Source organism: Oculina patagonica, chromosome 7 (assembly GCF_052425735.1).
Source record: "Oculina patagonica isolate OP01 chromosome 7, crgOcupat, whole genome shotgun sequence".
Taxonomy (NCBI): Eukaryota; Metazoa; Cnidaria; class Anthozoa; order Scleractinia; family Oculinidae; genus Oculina; species Oculina patagonica.
Genome location: NC_135764.1, coordinates 26314220 through 26337819, shown reverse-complemented (window position 1 = coordinate 26337819; position 23600 = coordinate 26314220). Strand labels below are relative to the sequence as shown.

Sequence of the window (23600 nt, the reverse complement as noted above, 5' to 3'; positions counted from 1 at the left end):
GAGTCAATTTATGGCCACAAAACTGCAAAATCCGGTTCTTTTGTGTAAATATTGTTCTTCCCTTTTACGAAGCTGTTGTTATATCTGTAAAAGCTGACGAAAATGGCGCTTTGTTATAAATCTTAAAACATATGTTTGCGCTGCGTTATGATGTAACGCTACCAAAGCTGAAATGATCTGAATTTCCAAGTTTTCCTTGAAACCTCTTTCTGGAATTTTCAAGTTTTCTTTGATGAAACCTTTTTTTAATTAAATTCAACCATTGACGAAAGACGTCACTATTGTGTCACTAGCACTGGTTAAAAGAGCAACGTTGTACGACGTTTTCAGTAAGGATAACTTAATCGATATACAATCGAACAGGTTTGCTTTTAAAGAAGTTGTTTGAGTATATATTTGGCTCAATATATATCATATCGATGAGCATGTATTTCGCCCCGAAATAACAAGTGGAGTTTCATTGTTGCCAAGAGTCGGCCTATTGTTATTAAGCCAAGATAACAAACAGCGGGAAGCTGTATTTTCTGACCGCAATTACCATTGACTTTTAAATGAAACAACAAAAGACTGAGACACCCTTTAGAGGAAAACAGTATTAATGGTTTACATTTGTTTTATTAACGATCAAGGAGGCACTTTTCAAGGGGGTATAATAATTGACAGGTCGGTAGTTGTTAGCGACTGGCGACCGCCCGCCATTTTTAATACAGAAGCTGAAACATTGCTTGAAATTGACAGTCATCAGGTTTTGTATGCGAGATTGCCGTAAAATTTGTTTTCTGATATATTCGCGGTTTGCACACTACTTAAGATATCTATAGACATCTTACTAATGAAATTGATGTACTGCCGTGATTTACCGGGAAGCGCAAAGTTTCATTTTAGTTTTCCATTTACATGTATAATTTGTCTCCCATATATTACACACACACACTCTGTTCGAAAACATTGAACAATCAACCTTTGAGCTGTTTCGAGGTTCAGGCCATATAAAGTCCTTTTATTGAAATACACTGCCGAGAGTAAGTAAATACTGTGAATGACAAAATCAACTGGGGATCCAATATCGATAGATTTTCGTAAAATTGATATTCATACAAAAAAAAAAAAAAAAAAAAAAAAAAACACAAGGAAAACAGTACTAGACTTAATTTGTGCTAGGTTTGCTGGCAACATTTTCAATTAAAGCGGCGGATTTTAAATGTAGCAGCGAAAATCACAGATGATTTGCGCCAGCGAAAATCAAAAAAGATTTCCGATGATCGTTTCCCTCGTTTTCATTGTTTTTATACATAATCTTTAATTTTTTTCTGGAATAACAAGCCTCCGCCACTCAGCGATCAAGTTCAGTTTAAGATCTTTTCTGGCAAAAAATTATACCAAGACACTGCGAACAGGAGATAGTAGGCCTTTAAGATATTGCCATGAAATAACATGACCTTGACATTTAGACACAAAAATATTGTTTATTATTCAGAGTAAAAAACAAAACAAAAAAAAAAGAAATAAGGCAGAAAAATACGAGAATGGGTGATGCATGTAATTACCAAAAAAGAATACAAAAGTGAAGTTGATGTAGAATGTAGTATCATTCCTTGACAGCAGTCTTTTCGTGGTGTTTCTCTGAAAACCACATAGCAAGGCTCCCTTAATCCATTCAGAGCCTCCCACACAAACATTCGTCAAAATTGCGATCATGTCACGACGAGTCAAAACAACCGCGGGAGGCCATGCGATGTGTTAGAGTTTGGTCAACATTGCAGTGCTCCAATATTTTGTCTCTGGACAGAAAATAATTATTCACGTCGCGTCGTTTAGATTGAATATTGGAGATAAAATCTTCGTTATGTGAAGTGTCTCTTTTAACCGGAACATCGTACAAAGCTCAGTAAACAGTGAAAACTTGGCACATCATTTTTTCCGCCAAGCTGTGGAGTTTTTAAAAGAACCGGCTTAGCAAAACTGAACATAACAATGCATAAAAGTAAAATCAAATTAATATTTGCACGGACGCCGAGTACTTGAAATTGACCCAAGTTTCGGTTGAATTCGAAAGCTATTACAAGCCGGGTTTACAAGACATCAACTTGGAAGTTTGTACATGTGCTCAACTACCATCCCTGATCGAAAGCGACGTCCCAGGCTATAAAGAGAAGGCATTCGATTTTAAACACTTAATCCGGAACACCATTCAGGTGTCTGCTGACATGACTATAAATCAGTAATTAAGTACAAGAAAAACCGTTTCTGTTTCAGATCAATTGAAAAATAGTATAATGCAGTCGAACCTCTTCAATACGGACATTAAAGGAGAAGAGTTTCCGTATTACAGGTAAGGTAGGTAGGCAGTCTGTGTCCGGCCAAGTGGCCCTCAGCCGGAGCTTTCCCGGTTTCCGTGCATTGCGACTAGGCGTGCTCTCCCCCTGGTGGGATGCTGTCCCGCGGGTCCCCCAGCAGTGTTCACCGTCCCATTCACCTGGGTGGGGGGACTGGGGGCCCCAGCACATCGCGCCCGGCCGCCCGCCGTCGCTCGGGTCGGCGCGCACCTGCCACCGCGCCTCCCACGTTCCGTATTACAGAGGCAGTTTTTATATGAAGTTTTGTCTTTTTTGCATCAGGTGCGCTGTCCGTAGATGTGTCCTTAAGGAAAGTTCGACTGTATTAAAGAAAATTCTAAGGAAAGGCGACCAAACAAACAATTATAAGCAAGATGATCGTTTGATGGTCAATAATGGTTCGTGGGTCAAGGGTCAATTTCCGTCAGTGTAGCTACACGCATGCAGGCTCGTCGACAGTGCACATCACGGAAAACTCATATTGAAAAAGTGGTTAAAGCGTAAATCTTTAACATTGTCGTTCGTAGCCCGCCTAAGTCTGCTCCAGTCTTAACCATCCATGCTACTTTTCTTTTTACTATAACCTCTTTAGTGATTTTAACTTCACTAAACTATTGTTTTGAGGTTTGCCTTCTATGGAAAGGTACCTTCGTATATTCAACTTTCGTATAGTTAAATCTAAATCTAAAGACCTAACATATCGTGACACCTAGCTCCTTTAACTCAAACCTGCTGGCGCGTTAACGCGGTAAAAGCCGTGTCCGACAAGTGGGTGGAACTCTGCCCCCTCAACTTGTTTTCTTTGTCCTTGTGTTGAATTTTATAATTCAAGGTCAGTTAACAATCAGCTTCTTTAAGGATCTCCCCGGTCCGTGTCATGGTAACAAATGCGACCCGCGACGCACAACAGAAACCTTGAGTTCTGCGTCGTTTTCTCGTGATCTTTTTAACGAATTGCCGAGAACGATAAGTTCAACATTTTCTATACAAAGTCACGGAAACGTCTGACTCGATGAAAATTCTTTTACTCATTAAATCGTAAACATCTTAAAAGAAATACATAGTTTACAGTTTACCCTTAATTGGCTTGGAATGATAATGGGTGACCCAAGTCCATGATCACGGCAAATCTAGCTCTAGATGATGAGTCCTTATAAATAATTAAGCTTTGCAACGCTCAGGTGTTAAGCAAAACTTTTAATTAACATTTACTTTGAAACTGTTTTGGTGTACCTGAAATGGGAAACAACCAACTGCGAATTTACTGTAAATTTCAGTTAACATTCTTGTCTAAACAAAGGCACAAGCCTCTCCAAAACAGTACAGTAAAACAGAGTAAAATATTAAATAAAGTAAAATGTTGTTTATAGTGGTCATGCACGTAGCTTCGAGATAGCTAGTTTACAGCCATGCCACCGAAACAGAGGAAACAAATATTTTATATGTGAACATAACATGATTAAAAATCCCATGCAGTTGGCTATATACAAAGCGTGACTGAGGATTTGAACTCGGGACGACCAAAAACAAATCCAGCTAGGATTTGGCAGGGCAGGGTCGAGGGGCTGAATCAGGAACCTCCGGATTACAACACCAGCGCCCTAAACCACTCGGCCACGCTGCATCTCACAGGGAACAGTATTAGTAAAAGGCACTAGAGGGGCAGGTGAAGGCAAATCGAAAAAGAAAAATGTTCTAGCCAGAGTTTGCCTATATTTGATTCAATTAAAAACACCAGTTTTATATATTAAGAATCACTGGCCTAAGTCCAAAGCTGCCGGCCATTACGTAAAATAAATGCGAGGCGTCGCTACTCGAGTACGCAAAGTGCCCAATCGACCTTGGTGGGAAGCACCAGAAAAGCAGACTAGAGCACCACTACTACATGTACTAGCTAGTGTAATGTCATCCCGGCCTCTGCTAGTCGCGCCGGCAACTATCAGAGGATGGAGTCGGGGGAATGCTAAGCGGTGGATAGTTCGGAATAAAGCCGAATGTACCTGCATTGTTGGTGCCATTGCGCCTAATGTTGTCAAGGAGGAGGGCGACTCCTGAACTACATTACCAATAATTTGATGAAATTTGGTGTGTAATGAAAAATTTTCTTTGCAATTCTCAGTCTATAAGTGACCGATTGGTAGACAGATTACCTTTGATGACCCCACAATGCAGAGACATTTAAACTCGTGAAGCTAAAACCCACTGTAAAAAATCGCAAAAGCAACGACAGATTTGCGACAGCAGTGAGACACTCAACTTAAATATAGTTGTTTAAAAATTGATACTGAAAGTAGTAGTTCAATTTGCTGCGGGGATAGTATTTCTTGTGAATTAAACTACCAATTATTTAAACAAGTAAATTAGTGTCATAATGATAATAGAACAGCTTGCGAGTACAGTAACTGAAAGACTGCTATGAATCTCAAAACTCAGTCGCTTAGTCAGTTTGAAAAGCGACAATGGCCCGAAACAGAGGTGCTGAAAAACACTAAGTTGCTCTCATTTGTGGCGTAACTGGAGTAGTTGTAGAAGACTGCTGTCTGATTGACTAAAACAAAAGAACAGTGAATGCCTACACAGACAGTTTAAACTAAAACCGAAATCAGGTCAATCCTTGCGAGTACAGTAAACGAAAGACTGTCATCGTATAAAGTCGGTCGTTGAGGCAGTCCGAGAAGCAGTAATGGCCCGAAACAGAGGCGCTAAAAAACACCAAGTCGCTCTCATTTGCGGCGTAACTGGAGCAGTTGTATAAGACTGCAGTCGTCGACTGCAACAAACGAACAGTGCCTGACACTGGCAGTTTAAACTAAAACCTAATTCAGCGGTACATCCAAGCCCAAGGGCATTTCAAAGCAATCTAGACAAGCTCTTCTTGGGTCGGCAAAAAAAGGATTTTAAAAGCCACAGTACTGTCACAGTCAGCATACATGTTGACTTCTCGTACTGCGAAGATGCATACACAACCCTCCTTCCCGCAAGACAACACTTTCAAATGCAGTCTTTCTTTTTTTATATATAGATACAGCTATCAAAATTTAATGGTGTTATTGTTCCAGCGGCTAAAATATTAAAAGTGACGGCCCCGACTCCCGCCGGTCGCTGTTGCCTTCGTCTGTTGGGATTCACTCCTCTCTGGCCGTTCTCGTGTTCTGCGCTCTCTGGCTTTGTTCCGGCCCGTGTGTCTTTTCGTCGTTCTCGCGTGGTGGCGTTGCTCGCGCCCGTCGGGTCTTCCAGTATTGCTCCTCTCGCATGGAGCGGACAGGAGCCCGGGTCTCGATCTATTTTAGTTTTACTGAGTAACATTTAACAGTTAGCGTTTGTTTTAAACAGCTCTGAGCAGATCATGGTGGGTCTTTCTTGATTTTAAATTTCGTGACAATTGCAAATACTGAAACTCTAGAACTTCGTAAAACGATTATTCGTGACCTCTGGTGTCAGTTTTTTTTAACCTTTTCTTCTATGAGGAATACAAACTTTGAATTCTACTTATTACTTCTTATTTATTATTTCTCTAACACATTGTTAAGCCACGGCGTTTAGTAAGAAAAATTTCAATCCTTTTCTCCATTTTTCTCGAGTAGTAGCCTACGCTAATTGACTGTATGTTGGACATGCCCGTAAAAATGTCAGTGTATAAAATAAACTATTAAAATGTCTGGATATAACATCAAGCAGATCGTTTTTCCGCTTAGAAATACTAATCCACTTCACGCACAAAAACACAAAATCCAAATTTTAAACTTCGTGAACCAAGATCACATAACTTAAAAAAAGAAAAAGATAAAACGAAAAAAAAAAAAATCACAACAACAAAGTACCTGTAACAACATGTTACAGCTGGTACAAGCTGTTTATTAAATCGCTTATAGTTTTCGAGGAGAAGTAAAAAGTATAGCTTCCTCATTCGCCGGTTCTTTTTCGTTCAGTCAATTTCTATTGAAATTAGCGAGTCAAACAAGAAAACCGCTTTTCGCCACCGGCTACAGTTGTTATTCTAAGTTTCTTTCTTACCAGCTTGGGCCTTTTTAAAGAGAAAAGCTTGTGATTTCATGTTTGCGTGATTTCTGAGACGACACGCAGATTTTTTCAAGGGGACCATCCGTACATGTCATTTATTTTTCCATCCACTTCAGTTGATAAAAATGTCATATCAACATTCAGTTAATAAACCAGCAAGGATCAAATAATTGTGAAAGTACACTACAATCTGTCGGTATTAAAGGTCAAAGGACATGCAGCTGTAGAGGCTTGCGATAAAGACGCAAAAACACGACCTTTCAATGGCTGTTGCTACACGACTCCAAGGCGACGCCGTTGCTGCGTCTCGTACACCGGACACGAAGAGTGGTTGGCACAGATGCAGAGGACCAAAACAAAACAGAAGAGAAGAGAAAGTGGAATGGCCACAGCGAGCTTGGAAGACAGCGAACAGAGCGAGACCCGCGAGATGCATTCGCCGCTGTCACAACACTTCTGTCCAATTGGACAATCCGTGTCCATTTTACATTCTGTTGCTACATGACAATTTTCAAGGCAAGTTCCATTGCAGCATTGCGATTTTTCTCCTGCCTGATTGCACGCAGTGTTGTTGTAACAAGGCACTATTGAAGTCCCCAGCCGAATGATGAAAATAAACGTTAAAATTGTGGCAACTATATTCTTTTGACTGTGCATTCTCAGAACATTTGCAGCAAAACGCGAATTTTGAATTTTTCAAAACAACTCACATTAAACGATCGCGTTACTGGGTTACGTGTGCGTCATCAACGCTTCCTCCGTGACAATATATACAACGTGCAGCGATCACGCGTTGCCTAACAACATTTATGACTATAACTTTACGATGAGCTAGCATGAGAATGCACTTTTTCCGCCCCCGTTTATTATTTTCTTCTCGAGAATTTTAATTGTTTTTCATTGCCTAAAAGTCAAACGTGATGTGTTGTTTCTTGTTCCCAATGCTAATTTTATAGCAATAATAATTTTGTCACAAGAAAACAAACTTGAATATTACCGAGGTAAATCGCACACGGACGGTGGTTTGAAACTAGTAAATTCAGCTACATATATATGTACATCTATTTTAGTAATATAACTGTTCACATCGTTTCCGCTTTTACCCGATGACCGAATATCTTGAAATATTCGCTCGATAAGCACTATTTCTTAAAAACAAAAACAAAAATCTATTTTTCATCCCGGCAAGACAGTTAAAAGGTGTCGCAGAGATAAATCTCCGATAAAACAGTCACCAAGTCGCTAATGTAATTCCATGTAATAATTGTTATAATAAACATCTTGTTATGGGAAGTTGACTATTTGTTCAGTTAACGTCTCGGAGAGTGCAATATTCACTGTTTATTTGCGGTTATCATCCTATAAATAAACAAGAAAACAAGAATAACTTCATGGTTTCAACCATATATTTCCGACAGTTAACTCAGTGCCTTCGCTGGTTATGGTTAGGGTAGCTCATTTCCAAATGCGTTCCAGTTGTCTGTATTTATACCTAATCGCACCTTTTCGATACGCTTCGGCGGCATATCAGGCGAATTTGGTCGGGCCATGGTTCGTATTTTGGCGAGAAGCAATCGAGCCAATATAATGGCGAGACCAAAGGAGCCTGATATACCGCCGAAGCGTACCAAAAAGGTACGATTAGGTATTTGCCGTACCGAAATTCTTCCAAAAATCCGGTTATATTAATCGCTCTGTTGAAGCCATGCTTGCTAGGTATACGTAGTGCAAATTGTGTTGCCCTGCATGATTGTTTGATACTTTTATGGTCTTTAACACTTTTATCAAGTTCCTCTTCTGACATTTTTTTAACTCGTTTGTTTGGAGTTTCATTTTCTAAATTTTCCAAATCCAAATTTAGCGAAAAATTTGGAAACTCCGACTCCATTGTTTCAGCCTGAATGTTTCAGTACTCGTCGGCAAACATCACGCAAGTTTAGTTTTGGCGGGAAAGTTTTTCTCCTTTTACGACCAGTAAACACCAGCTAAATTTAAATTACGAGGTTCTGTTTTATTGGTAAAACTTCTTTTCAACTTCAAAATGACCTTGATATCGTGGCATATCAGGTCAGCGACTTGATATCGTAGGATATGAGGACAGTAGATTGCGCTTTTGATTGGCTACTTGCGAATTTGTGTAAGGCAATACAACAAAGCTGGCAAATCCGTGCGATCCAAATCAATCCGTAACTCGGTGGATGCACGTACATGTCCCCACAAAATGACGGGTGCAAATATTACTGCAACTGTGCAAAATGTTTTCGCGCTTCCTCTGAGCAAGAAAAATCATGTAAAATGGACACCGAAGAGAAGGTCTTCCTGATTTATCTAGCGGTGTGGATTTTCTCGCCCTATAAAGCATTTAAACGCGCTATGTTATCAAAAGGAATTGGTCCATGCTTCTAGCTGCTCATTATTTATTATGAACTGGATGCACTTTGGAGATTGGAGAGCACTCGAGAAGCTAGAGTTGCTCTTGGCTACGGCTCGAGAAACCCTTATGCCGGGTTTAATTTTTACGTGAATATATTTAAACAATTATTTGTCAGGGCCCAGTTGTTCGAAGGGCAGATAACGCTATCCACCGGATAAATCTTCCAGTGGATAAATGCTAACAAAACATACCACGCTATCCACTGGGTAGCGATTAACAAGCGGTTAGCGTTATTCACCCTTTGAACAACTGGGCTCAGCTGTCCAAAATTTAGTGCGCCAGTAATGACCTTGGACAGCAGAGATACGCACGCACAGTGCCCAGTGGGAGTTTGGGAGATTGGGGACCACATATGCTGACGCAACATTTGCCACATTTTATGTGACTAGTCGTCTACACGAGCGATTTTCCTGTGACAAATTTTATTTGTCACATAAAGCTAACACTCAAGCTTCTCAACAAATGTATTTGTCAGAAAAAAATTGCCCATTTTTTTCTCATATACACGAGCAAAAAAAAATTGTCACATAAAGATTGTTCGTGTAAACGAGCCTTTACGTGTGGATGAAAGGTCTAAACGGATAAAAATACATCCACTTACGGACGTAAGACTTGCACGTGACAGGAAACAGCCCCGGGGTACTCCCATAGGCTTAGGTATGTGCGGGGGATAGGGTTGGTTTTGGTTCTCGGTCCTTTAGGGTGTCATTTTGTTCCTTTGCTTTGTTCCCGTGTGTCCTTGTGGGTCCTGTTCCTCAGCTTTCCTAGCTAGAAGTGTCTAACTGGACTTCCGCAGTGGCGTATGACTGTCCCGTGCGCGGTCCGCATTGGGTCTCCGGAACCCTCTTCTTCCCCGTTGTTTCGGTGGGCCTTGGGTCCATTTTCGCTTCTCCTTTGGGTCAGTGTAGACCTCGCGCACCCCCCGGGAGTCCCCCCCCCCCGGGGGGGGGGAAACAGCACATTTCCCTACAAATTACTTTCCGTTATCAACCTACATAAGCCATAGATGCACTTAAAAAGCTTTTCAAAGTTACTGTTAACCTAGCCACGATCACGTGAAAAGTGACAAGTAGCAACCAAACGCGTCTTTTAACAAAGCATATTTATATTAAGGCTGCTTACATAAAACAAGTCACAGGCCTTCTTTTCTGTACAAATTGTGGGACCAATATGTTACAACACGCTGCAGATTTCCTTAGGTATTATCTATTTACAGAGTATTTGATTGCGATAACTTAGTTCTTTGCGCAATTCTCGCGAACATAATTATGAATGATCATTTTTACAATTGGCTCTGAAAAGGTTATTTGAATGCTGATAACAACTAAGAATAAAATGACCATGAATATAATTGTATTATGTCATTTACGTTGTGAAAAATTCGATTCCTAAGTCATCGCTACATTTGTTAAAAGGCCATCTGCATTTTTTTTTGTAACAGCCACTGACTTATATGTCATTAAAACATAGTTTAATAAATAGTTAAATACGTTTCATAGCTCACTCAATCACTCAGTCAATTTTCTCCAGCTAAAATTAAGATAAAATGCGAAATATATGGACTAAACTGGTCACCATAGGAAGATAGAGCTAACTTGTTTGTTTGCTGTTTTAACACAACAGAGACACGATTGCAACTCTTCGCTGCTTTAGCGTCCCTTCAGGGACGGCAGTCGGCAGAGGGAGACTAGTAACCAAATTGGTAACATCTGCGCCCCAGTCTCCCCCGACAAGTAAAGGGCAATCAAACAAAGGCATGTCAGTGTGCTGTTTGTCGACCTTTGCTGATGGTGCACGTGACCTTATGACTTCCATTGGCTTTAGCCACACGATTGGCAGATCGTAAATGTCACGTGACTCTGCTGGTTCGGTGATACAACCACGGTCAGTGTCCCATGATGCTCCATTCAGTTTCAAGTCACTGAGAAAGACTCCACGGTCCGGGGGAGATGTGGGGAGGGTATTTGGATGCAATACCTGTCAAAAAAGCAAATCATTAAGTAAATCATCTTTAATATCGTAAAAAATGTTGTGGTTATTCATCGTGGTAGAGTACAATAATAAATTATTTTTCGTTTGTCTCACGACGTAGTCACGTGTGATAGAGATCGCTACGTTTCGACTGCACACACTAGTCTTCATCAGGCGATAAGGTCGACTGGTTGTGTGTGAACTTAAAAGCACGCTGCTGCGCTGTGATTGGTTGGTTATCAACAGCTGTGATTGGTGCATTTCGATCCTCGCTGTTTTTGTGTCCTGTTGTTCCCTCAGCGGTCCGCTGTCACACAGTTCTCCTGTTGTTGTGTTTTTTGTTTCGTTTCCTCAGAAACGATACGGTATTATTTTGGCTTCGATGTGAACTATTTACACAGTGGGGCCTACTATCCAATCAGAAGAACGGTCGTAACCACAAAGTAAATACGTTTGACCGAAGGCAATTAATTTCGTAAAAACATGTTCTTCAAATATCGGAAAGATATTCCTCAGCACGATAAAAAAGTATTGAGATTCGTTGCAAACAGAAATATCTGACGACTGCAATGGTTTTAAGTTTGATTAAAGCGATGTACTGTAAGAAAACTAGAGAAAGCTCTCGTAGCGTTTAATTGTTAAGTAAACATTCTAGCGATTTTCTGAAACGGAAGTAAATTTCCACCAATCAGCGTTTGCAAGTGCAAACAAAAACGGGATGACTTGTCGTGTTTGCTCGCACGGGGGGCTGCTATCCAATCATAAGAACGGTCGTAACCACAAAGTAAATACGTATGACCGATGGCAAAATAATTTCGTAAAAACATGTACTTCAAATATCGGAAATATATTCCTCAGCATGACCAAAAATATTGAGATTCGTTGCAAACAGAAATATCTAACGACTGCAATGGTTTTAAGTTTGATTAAAGCGATGTATTGTAAGGAAACTAGAGAAAGCTCTCGTAGCGTTTAATATTATTCTGAAACGGAAGTAAATTTCCACCAACTAGTGTTTGCAAGCGCAAAGAAAAACGGGATGACTTAGCGTATCTCGTGTTTGCTCGCACGGTAGAGCTTAAGTGCGCTACAAAGAGAAGTGCATAATTGCAGGTGAGTTACAAAGTTAATTTCACTTCATGTAACAAGAATGTGTAAATGTGGGAGATTGCCCTATTCTATTTGTACAGGAAAATTCACGGCATCTTCGACTTCACAAACAGCGCGAATACACGCAAAATTGCGTGGGCTCTCGCGTGGATGTACCCGGAATTGCGTGATCAGTGTCACGTACGTCGCAAAAACATTCGAGTCTGCACGGAAAGTTGAGAACGAAAAAGAAGACAGTCAAATTAAGTTCTGTTCAAAGTTTAAATTTTGTGTGGACAGTATCGTATAGCAAGGTGTGCAACTGCCGTGTCGAACTAAATTCGTCTCCTTAGTTGATGTAACGCTCAACATTAACTAACGTTGCAACTGCTGGAGCAGATTTCTGAGATGAAATTAATGATATAAACATTATTTGGTATTTATTCAAAGCCATCGCGGTCTGATCGAAACTCCACAGTATCGCCAAAAATGCAAATCGTTATTATCAGTGTTACCAATGCAAGGCTGTTACACTGACAACAGAAGCAACTTGGCTGTGTCTTATTCTGTGGAGATTATTTTATATTTGCCACTTCCGGGGAGCGTGCAGCGCGGATCGAGCACTGAATACAACCCTGGTATGACTATATATAACATATAACATAAAACTTTCTTTAAACTTGAATTTTGCTCAATTAAAAATCCCGGTTAAAAATCTGTGTTTGGTAGCTTTTACATCAATTTGCCCTGGTTGTTTACGTGTCTTTGTAAAGTGACAACAGGCATTTGATTTTGAAGAAATGGCTTCGAAACAGTGTGCTTATCTCTGTTCTTGTCGACCAAGGTTTTGGTTTGTCTTGAATTTGGCATTTATTTGATTTGAGCATGTGATCAACTCAGAGAATTATATACCTCAAGCTTTTTGTCAAAAGGTAATAATTTCATCTACGATTAAAGTGTTGTTTTGCATTTCTTCAGAGATCAGTAGTCACAAAACACTTTATTTATGGAACTGATTTATTTTAGGATTGTTTGTTTCAAAACCATTTAAATTAATTGCATTGCTCTGATCTTGCATTTTACTCTTGTGGTTTGATGTTTCCCCACATTAATAGGAATATATTTAAATATTTTCTGTAAGTTATTTTTCCATTCGTGTAACATTCAAAGTTATGCTATCAGATGCCATTTTTAAGCAAAAAAGTGTTCTGCAGAAATAATAAAAAAAAAAAACATTTTAATTTTCACTGGATGAGTAAACACGATAAAGGTAAGCTCCCTTCACTTAACTTAATTTGGAGAGAAAGACACATGCTATTTCTATAAAGAGAAATATTTATGTGTTACTTGAACTCTTGAAAGCCAAACTGCAGCAGGACGTAGTTTATGTCTCCTTTACATAACATGGACAGTAGGCCCCCTATGTAACTTCCAGAATATTTAAGCAATCACCATGAAACTTATAGGATGTATTGTACGTCCGAAACTCCTTCTTTTGGTATACGTCACGTGGGATGGTGACGTCACATCACGTGGCAATTACATCATGATGTCAAAACAGCCGCCATCTTGGATCCGCCATCTTGGATTTCAATTTTTTTTCCAAAATACAGTCGAAGCTCTCTTAACGGACACTCTCGTAAGCGGACAGCTCTACTTACGGCCGCCTTATCTGAAACCCCGTTTTTACTCCCATACTAATTCTGTATTTTTACATTCTCGTAAGCGGACATTCCCGTAAGCGGCCGCGGACACTTTCATAGATTACGAATTAGACTTTTTCTTTGTTTTTACGCTCCCGTAAGCGGACACCCCAAAGAAAATCCTATAAAAAAGTTCTGTATCTTGTTTTTATCAATCAACTTCACATTGCCGCTCGTAACAATGATTTTACAGTAATAACAGTACCATATTTTAGTGTTTGTTTTGACGTCATCCACGTCCGCCCGGGTCCGCCCGGTTATTGTTAGCTGGGCAAGCTCCCGAAGCGGCTATCTATCCCCTACACCTCTGGTGGCCGCTTACGAGAACCATTCTCGTAAGCAGCCAGCTCCAGTTACGGACACTTTTTTCACGTCCCGAGGGTGTCCGCTTACGAGAGCTACGACTGTACCAGAACACCACCCAAAATCATTGCAAAGTACTCAAAATGAATAAAAATGTGCTTTAAACCCGTAAAAATGTAAAAATAATGCCATTTAAGTTGATTTTTATTAACAGAAACAAGCAAAATTACAAATTTTGGGAAAACATGCCTGTCAAAATGCCGTTGCCATGGTGATGTCAAGTTCCTGACACATCATCCAACCCTACCAATTTGTTGCCAGATAAATTTTAGGAAAACTCAGAAAGTTTGGCACGCGGGAAACTGACTAATCACGCACGTTTTATCAAAGAGATACGATGACCTGCCTTTTTGTAGGGAGACAACCATATTAACTAATTCAAAGAAAATTATTGATTACCTCTACAGAAAACTCCAGGGCGTATACAGACTTCATTGTAGAACGAGCATGATCCATAAGAACACAAGCAAAGAACGCCTGAGGGTGGGCAAACGCGCCAAGGCAATAGGAACAAGGCTGTAGGGGCGAAAAAAGTAGGTATCCACAGAGGACTTTCACTTGCTTTCCAACATCCAACAACCACCCAGCTAAAGTAACATCTTTGGCGTTTTTAACGAGCCACCTGGACGGAGCGCGGTGGTGTCCGAGCGACGAGGCTAAATTGAATAAATCTGGCGTGAAGGCAACGTGTCCACTGCACGCGTCGATAAGAAGTTCAATCTCTTTCACAGCGTCCCCGAGAAGATTTTGAAAGAAGACAAGTTCACGCTGAATGAAAGACACAACCGCTGTGGTCGTTTCGCTTGCAAGGTCATGTGACTTGATTGAGTCTATTACGCTTGTAATTTGATTGAGCGTTTCCTCGGCAACCGTCTTGACTTGGTTTTCAATTGAGGGAGCAGACGGTTGGAGTCCTGCGCTAAGAGCCAAACGGTCCGCAATGCCACTTCAAATGAAAACAAACACGAATTAAGTTAATTAACTCAAACAACATAGAATTAATTAAATTACGATATTTCAAATGTAACATTTCGTTTTATTTTCAACAAAGTTATAGTTTCCGCGTTAGGGAGAACAAGTGGAGGAAAAAAAAAACGTCCTAAATCTCTCAGTTCTAAGGTATGTTCTTAGCATGTTCTTAAAATAGTGGTGAATCTATGGGCACTTTCCATTTGTCAGAACTGGCCGGCCAGACCGATATATTCGAGAACAGAACTCCGTTGTTAGTCAGATTTGTCCTGTCAAATCAGTCAATGCATAAATATTAGACTCTGTTGTGGTGGATTTGTGGGAAAATCTCGTGGAAAAGGCCCATTTCACATTCAAAACCACCGGACCACTAAGCCAGTTCTGACAAATGGAAAGTGCCCTAAGCCTCATTTTGTTGCAACAAAGTACCTGCTGAGTGTGGACTGGTAACCAGCTTCACATGTGTCCATCAGACCCAGTCCCTGGCATGATAAAGCTTCTGGTAAACCGTCCGTGTAATTATCCATGTGTGAATATGTGGGAATCTCCTCAACTGGATCCTACGATACACAGATTAAGTGAAACGTGTAACTAGGAAAATTTGGCTAGGAGAATGACAAATACAGTCGCACTTGTCCTTACGGACACCTCTCTACTACGGACAATCTCCGGTGTCCGACAAAATTCTCACGAATTTTCTTCAGAAAAAAAACCTCTTTAATAAGGACCCCCTCTAATACGGACAACGGACCCTAAATTTCGGCCCCAGGGAGCAAATTCATGGAATGGACAATCCGGTGACCAGGCGATGAAAGTTTGTGTATGTAATACAATTTCCTGTTTCTGGTTACAAAAACAACGCTTTATTCACCTTTGACGTTTTCAGAATTGTGCTAAATATCACTTTTTTACATGCAGCATTGCGTTATTGCAACTTATAGAACATTTCGTTTGAAAACAATGATTCGTGTACATGTAGCTGAGATGTACAATGTAGTACTCTACTGATAGACAGTGTGTCTCAATGCTGCGTATTAATAAATTTAAATGCAGCTAAAAACAAGTGTACGCCTCATTTTAGTTTCTGAACATTTCGAGTGTCGGTGGAGTCATAAAAATGATGTCACAGTGGAGACCTCTATAATACGGGCACCTCTCCAATACAGACACTTTTCTCTGTCCCTTCGGTGTCCATATAGAGAGGTACGACTGTATCACTTGCCGAAATGGGGAAAAAGGTGACTCCTTCACCGAAGTCGCACATGCCAACGTGAATCAAAATGAATACACGAACAAAAACGAAAATAAACAACATAAATTCAAAAACTAAAAATAAGTAAATAAGTAAGCAAGCAAGTAAATAAGGATTTAAAATATATGAATCACCATTTTCATTTGTTCAGTGGCAACAAGCTTCGCCAATGACTTCACGGCGTTCAAGTCAAGTCCATTTGTCACGTGACCACCGTACGAAACATCTCCCAACATAACTTCCACAGCTGAAGGAGGCAGCGCAGCGTGACAAGCGCGTGACAGATGACGTAACGCTTCTAATCCAGCGAGCAAATCTGCTTGAAACCTTCACAAATGCAAGCGAAGAAAACGAGGTTAAACAAGTCTAAGCTTGATATGCAGCTTTATTTATTAACTTACTATAATTAAAAAGTAGCAATGGTATATTGCAATTCCTACGTGTTGACTGGTCTTCAGACCATGGTATATGACCTCATATACCCAAATATGGTTGGTGTACGCGTCGGATAGAACAACCGAGGAGCTCAAATATTGCAAATCTTTGGGTGTCTTTAATACAACAATTATTCCAGTCGCGCTTGTTGGGTATGACATAGTTACAGCCAATTCGGAGGTACGCACTTCGTTGGCTATCTACCATGTCATATATCCAACACTCATTCATGGAATAATTGTTTAACATTGTATAGGTGGTTTTCAACATTACACGAAATCAAAAGTACATACTTATGAACGCATTCGAGTTTTTAGTGAAGACGAGTACGACCGATAGATCACTTGTGTTGTCATTGCTGTTAGGCAGATCTTCTAGCCTGGTGCAAGCCTTTTAGGGGAAATAAACGGGGGAAGGGATGAAAAAGGGGGTGAGGAGGGGGGGGGGGGGGACCCTCGTTTTGCTTCACTCGCCATTCTTCAAAGTGCTCCTTAACTAACCGAACGCCTGTAACAGGCTTCAGATCTTCTACAGAACCGTCCAAGAGTAATAAGTTATTAGATAAGATAAGATATATATGTTATTTGCCGGCTGGGAGGTCCGTATAGTGAAAAACTGTGACCGAGGTCTGAAAATGCTGCCCGAGGCCGCAGGCCGAGGGCAGCATTTTCAAGGCCGAGGTCACAGTTTTTCACTATACGGACTGACCCTAAGCCGGTAAATAACTTATTTATTTTTTTTCCTACCTCTAATGTGTTTGATTAAAAAAAACCTACAAAGATTTTCTTGCAAAATGTGTTTGTATTATCCGCGCGCATCCTAGTCAGTCTACGGCAAGAGTGAAGAATGATTCGTTTGCTATATTCACTGCTATATTAAAGAGCTTACTGCCAAACAAATTAAATTCGCTAAAATAAACAGTACTCAAGGAAAAGTTCATCAGAAAAGCAAGAAAAAAGCATCTGAAATAATAAAAAGCACAATGTAGAACCAAAACAGAGCATAAAAAATCAGCGTGTCGCGAAACACTTTGAACTCCATTTCGGCTTGTGAGTTCTTTCAGCTAATTAAACTTACTTTTCGGACTGGAAAGTACTTACGACACATATTTTCCAGCTATTTACATTTGTATTTAACGAGTCAAAAACCTCTGTGTTCATTCCCACAGTATTCTGTTTTGATAAAAAGTTTGCGAAAGTGAAACTGAATGAAGCTGAAATGTGTAGTTTGGTCGCCTACACACGGCACAATATTGCGAGAATTAATTTGACCGTTTTTTAATAAAGCATCTCATTTTCTTGAATGGCGATAAGCAGTATCCGTTTTTGGAGAAAAGTAGCAGAAAAGCAAGGTGTTTGAACGGATAAATCGAGTCTGTATACCCGCCGACTTGCAGTTAACCGCAATGGCGTGAAAATCAGTGCGAATGCACAAACATCGATCGACAAACCACGACCATAAAACTATAACTTCATTTTGTCAATAAAGATCATGAATACTCGCCTTTTGGAGAACTTCAAGGCCTTTAATTCCACTGCTAATTTTCCCATACAAATTTAACAACGGTTGGTGAGCAACAACATCGATTTTGGAGAGCAAAACTGTCATGGACTAGTTCGTCTCGCCGCGAAATTAAACTCACGAAAGCGTTACCGTGGCCCGTGGAAGCGGGCAGAGATAGGAGAATCTTGCCCGCGCTAAGAACCAATCAGATTGCAGGATTCGTTACCGTGCCCTCTTGGAAAAAAATAAAAGATTTTATTTACCTCTCCAAAAATGGTTTTTCAGGGCAAATTACAATAAAATGTTAAAAATGTACAGTTAAAAAATAAAATCATTCTAAATATTAAAAAGGGTTACGTTTAAAAGGGTTCTATGTTTCAATAAAATTCTTCCATGCGCGACGTTTTATAGCATCCCTAAAAATACTCAAACTATTAACGTCTGTTAGGTTCCTTGGTAGTTCGTTCCAAAGCCGTTATTATACAAACTCACTGAGAAGTAATCAAACATACCACTGATATGGGCAGCTGAAAGCACTCTGTCCAAATTTTCGCCTTTGGAGCAGGACTGAATGAAGAAACGCCAAGGCATAAATCAAGTAGGGCTGAACGTCACTCTAAAACATAACACAAAATAAAGTTTAGTTAAAGTACACTACACACTGGGAGGTAGCGTGGCCCAGTAGTCCCGTCTTCAAATCCACCTCCTTGCCACTAGATCGATTTGTGTTCGCCTGTTCGGTAGTTCTAAATTGAACTCCTCTACGCTTTGAAAAAAGCTAACTGGTCAACCTCCTGCCAGTTGGCCTTTAACAAGTTTATGTTCGATTTAATATTTGTTTATTCATGAACAGTGCCCAGAATGATTTATTATTTAACTATTGCGCCATTATACCATATTAGGTCAAAAGAACGCGCAAAAAAATGCCATTGCATTACACTGTAGAACAGGGCAAAAATACGCACGGACAAACTTACGGAATACGGACCCAAACTTAGTGGAAAAAAATAGTGGAATAATAAATCCCCAATTCGATGGTTTAAACATATAGTTTGAGCGGACATTTTTCTCATTGCTCTTATTTAATACGGCGCAACTTGCAAAATATCTGCGCGTATTATATGTTAAACCATCGAATAAGGTGTATTTATTCTTATGTTTTTAAATCATCCTTACAGCAAGGCGCCCAAATGTGTGACCACTTTTAATTTATTCACATTCTTTCGTGCAGATTTAATCCAATCAAAAGCCGTGGATAGCTTGCAGGTGACTTCTGATTGGATTAAATCTGCTCGAAAGAATGTGAATAAATTAAAAGTGGTCACACATTTGGGCGCCTTGCTGTAAGAGGCACGGCTTGAAAAGAACTTCACCTTGAAAACAGAGTTCTTGGCTGCCTCTCCCCACAAAGGAATGCAGTTGTTAAGCGACCCGGCAGCGACTCGACAGTTCGTCCGCACTGCATCCCTAAAATTTTCCTGTGCCTCGCATGCCAGTTTAAGTCCATGGTGTATTACTGCTGCAGGTAACGGTAAACCGACTCCCGGTTGAGTGGTCAGCCACAAACGGAAGTCAGGGTGGACAAGCATTTCTTCAGCTTCGTTGTTTTTCGAATCTTCCTCATTGCCATTCTCCACAAATTGCTTGTGAGAGTCATGGTCGGTGGGCGTCTCACACTTGTTAACGATTGTCTACAGAAGGAAAAGGAATATGGTTAATGTACAGGTAAACATTAAAAAATCCTTCATTTAATATCTTCTCCTTTCTATAACTGGTACATCTGAGACGAAAATTTCCTCCGGTATCTTTATCTTCACTTTGAAGTTTTGGTTTCAGAATATATCTTTTTAGAACTTGGTATCTATGCTATTTCATGTTAATATGGAATTCTCAAACTTAGTGATAATTCATCAAGTTCATTTGTTTAAATATCCGATCTTTATGAACATACAGATTTTTATGATTTTTTTTTATGATTTTATTTTAACACTCGAGACAGTGTTTCATCACATTTTCAACACCTCGAATTTTGTCAAAAATACTCCATTGTGCGTTGTATTTTCAACTCTCTGCTCGGTGTTTGGAAATGTCTTGAAACACTGTCTCTCTCGTGTTTGATATATTGAAAATAGCCAGTGCGTCGATTAACAATTACAGTGTAATTCCAATTCGAGATTTCGTTACGATTTTATTTTTCCGTTAATTTCTAGTTTCCATTTTGATTGAGAAACAGTCAAGACAGTGTTTCGTTGCAATTCAAAACACCTTGAATTTCGTCAAAAAAAAATCCATCGTGCGTCGTATTTTCAACTTTCTCCTCGATGTTTGGAAATCCAATGAAGCAATGTCTTTCGTGTTTGATATATTACTTAAAAAATAGACGGAAGGAATTTACTTTAAATAAATGTCGATTAACAATTTCTCGACCATTGATTTTCTCGAACCAAAAGTGCACAATTTTACCCCTTATTTCTCGATCTTCTCATTTTCGAGAACAAGGTTCGTACTCTCTTGACTTTTTTAAATTATAGACTTTCCATGACCTTTTCCATTACTTTTCAAAGTTTTCCATAACCTGAGTTTGACCATTTTTTTTGGAAATTTTCAAAAATTCCGATTTCTCGACCGTCCAAGGAAAATGAAAATTGGTTCTACTGGATTCGTACAAGTCGTGGAAAACCTGGAAAGCCCAGCGCTCATTCGATCGAAAAAATACCAAAAAATAGAGGGCTGTGTGCAGTCTAGGAAAGTCATGGAATTTTAGAATTTCATTTTTCAGGCCTGGAAAGTCGTAGAATTTAAGTGTGGGTCATGGAAAGTCATGAAAAATGGTATTGATTTGATTGAACAAAATAAATAAGGCAGGTTATTTTTTTGTGAAGAAAAGAGTGAAAACGTACACGAAATCAAGATAATTTCTCTTTAAAACAATTAACAAACACTATAGGCATTGTGATGGAGAGTCAGCAATTAAACAACACGCGAAAGCGACCGAGCATGACATCCACCCAAGAAATGCCACGATCCTTGAACGAGGAATCTCAAGTTACACCAAGAGACTGTTCCTAGAGTCGTGGCACTCTACGGTGGATTCCAACACGGTTAACAAAAGAAAACACCTTCCGCGTGCTTACACTCCACTGTTAAGAAATTAACAGTATTTAAACATGCCTAGCGATGGCTAATGTTTTAACGAACTCATTTTACTCTGATGAAGGTAGACAGAGGCAACCGAAAATTTAGTGTTTAAAAAATCTCAGATCGGATGAATCATTCCAGTGAAACTATAGGCATTGTCAACATACATGTCAACTAATTCACAAACCTCCAGTTCGTGCATGAATTGTTCAGACCAACTGGTCGCCAAATGACAGTTTTCTAGAATAACCCAGCACCCCGTGCTCATTCCACGTTTGACGGCTGCCAGTGCGTGCTTCATGCTAGCACTCTCGCCAAGAGTCACAAGAAGCAAAGGTTTGTCTTTTCCATGAGCCCGGGCCAGATTAATGACATCGGTTACTGGGTCTGCAAAACAGGAACGCAATTTAAAGAGGCAGTATCACGAGAAGTCTCCTAAGTTTTTGTGCAAACTATGATAGAATTATGAAGGTGCACTCACGGATCAACAACACAACCTTTGAGCAACAAAAGAAAGCCATAAATTCATTCTCCAAGAAATAAACGTAATCACTGGTTTTTAAGTGATTTTTTTCCAAGCACCCCTAAGCACCCCTAATTACTACGGAATTTTAACGGTCTTTATGAATTACCTTTGAACACGTTCGCCTCTCCTTGTTTGAGAATCTCGTGTGACGGCAGCAAGAATATAACAGGAGTGGACGGGTTTGTGACTGGATACACTTGGTGCAAGTCGTATCCTTTAGACTGAGTCATATTGGCGCCCATTTGATAAAGAACAATGCCTTGACACACATGGAACAACTGAAATGAAGGAAAAATAATAATTTATTCGCGCGTTGTAAACACTCCCTCTATTGTTTTCTAGGGCTAGGGGCTATCTATTGTTTAAAGAATCAACGAAGTAACTCGTTCCGAGAGGTAGTAAAAAGTAAAATGTTACTCTACATTTGTATAATAGGCCTACGCGGAATATTTTTCTTTCCGTGGATCGGCGAAAGCTTGGATTTTTAGTATATAATTTTAGAGTAGTTTTAGGACGTATTTGAACTTTTATATTGTTAGTCCAAATAGCTACTGAAGGAAAACATCCAAAGTTTAAGGGCTGTTTATTGAAACGAAGTCCAGTGGACCTGGTTAAAGGCAGATTAAGGTTATACGTTTTATGTCACACAACACCAAGTCACACAACACATGTTGTTGAACCAAATTTAGTTCAACAACAACAAGCCAGGTGTGACTCTGTGCACCTATGTGGTGTCTCTGTTAGACACCACAAGGCACAAGGCGGCTACAAGGCGAGGATTAAATACTAGTTATGCAACGCTTTCGAGTGGTATACTTAAAAATTATTCCACGATCGCGCGTTGGATATGAGATGGTAGATAGCCAACGAGGAGTGTAGCGCCGAGTTGGCTTTATCGATTTCATATCAACAAGCGCGAGTGGAACAATCGTTTACTAAAAACGCCCAAAGAATTGCAAAATTTGAGCTCCCCAGCTGTTTTTGTTGACGCGTATCGGCTACCATATTTGTGGTCAATGGTATATGAGCTCATATACCATTGCCTGTTAACCAATCAAAACTCAGGAATTACATTATACCATTGCTAGTTTTTAATAATATGGAATATCTCACAAGCCACTTTTTTCATTTCGTCGAGATTAAAATCGCAGCGCACGATGGGAAAATAGGTTAAATACCGTCGCTGAATATCTACTGCTTTCCTGTATTCTGATTGGATGTATTTTCTATGGCATGGTGTGAATTGCATTATTAAGAAAACCCTATTTTGGGTTCCGCAAAGCCTGTACAGAACACTTTAACCAAACTGGTGAAACATGACGTCTAACGACTACCACTAAAAGCAGGGTAAGGCAGTCGTTAAGGCAAGTGGGTATTTGTCTAGGACTAAAGATTGAAGCACTAAAATTCCTGTACCTGGTCTCGTTGAAAGGTTTTCCACAGCAAAGCTTTCTGAAAGATGGTCAGATGTGCGTAGTCACCAGGCGTAACGCCAAGAAGAACAGGGGGTAGCTACGAAGACAAAAAAAAAAAAAAAAAAAAAAAGACAACTCACAAAACAGTATTGTGTCCGACAACTTGAATGTCAGTTGGGAATTTTTTTCCCGAGTAGCTTGTGTCACTGAAGGATAAATATATTTTTCACCTGTCAACCAAGCTTAACATATACCATCATGTTTCTTTCCACACAAAACAAATTCCAAAAAAAGAAACATTACAAGTGTATTTTTTGATCGCAGTGCTCTTTATCCTTCTGGTTGGCCGACGAAAATCGTAAATGTTTTGATTGCGTTTTTCACACGCATTTGTTCAGCCCACTTCCCACAAAAAAAAAGGAATTTAGAATATAAATGTTTACTAC

The 23600-nt window shown here is 39.8% G+C and overlaps 1 protein-coding gene across 1 annotated transcript in view; it reads right to left on the bottom strand.

Moving 5' to 3' along the window:
• Nucleotides 1–9876: 9876 nt before the first annotated feature.
• The window catches only part of LOC144660424 (dynein heavy chain domain-containing protein 1-like), an 89640-nt gene continuing 75916 nt past the window's right edge, over nucleotides 9877–23600 (bottom strand). The window contains exons 55-63 of the mRNA XM_078521039.1: nucleotides 23156–23251; nucleotides 21846–22017; nucleotides 21401–21600; nucleotides 19449–19766; nucleotides 18588–18691; nucleotides 16272–16464; nucleotides 15315–15445; nucleotides 14316–14862; nucleotides 9877–10767 (exon numbers count right to left, since the gene is read on the bottom strand). Coding sequence (XP_078377165.1) covers nucleotides 10402–10767; nucleotides 14316–14862; nucleotides 15315–15445; nucleotides 16272–16464; nucleotides 18588–18691; nucleotides 19449–19766; nucleotides 21401–21600; nucleotides 21846–22017; nucleotides 23156–23251 — 2127 coding nt within the window. The 3' untranslated portion in view covers nucleotides 9877–10401. The remainder of the gene's footprint in view (nucleotides 10768–14315; nucleotides 14863–15314; nucleotides 15446–16271; nucleotides 16465–18587; nucleotides 18692–19448; nucleotides 19767–21400; nucleotides 21601–21845; nucleotides 22018–23155; nucleotides 23252–23600) is intronic.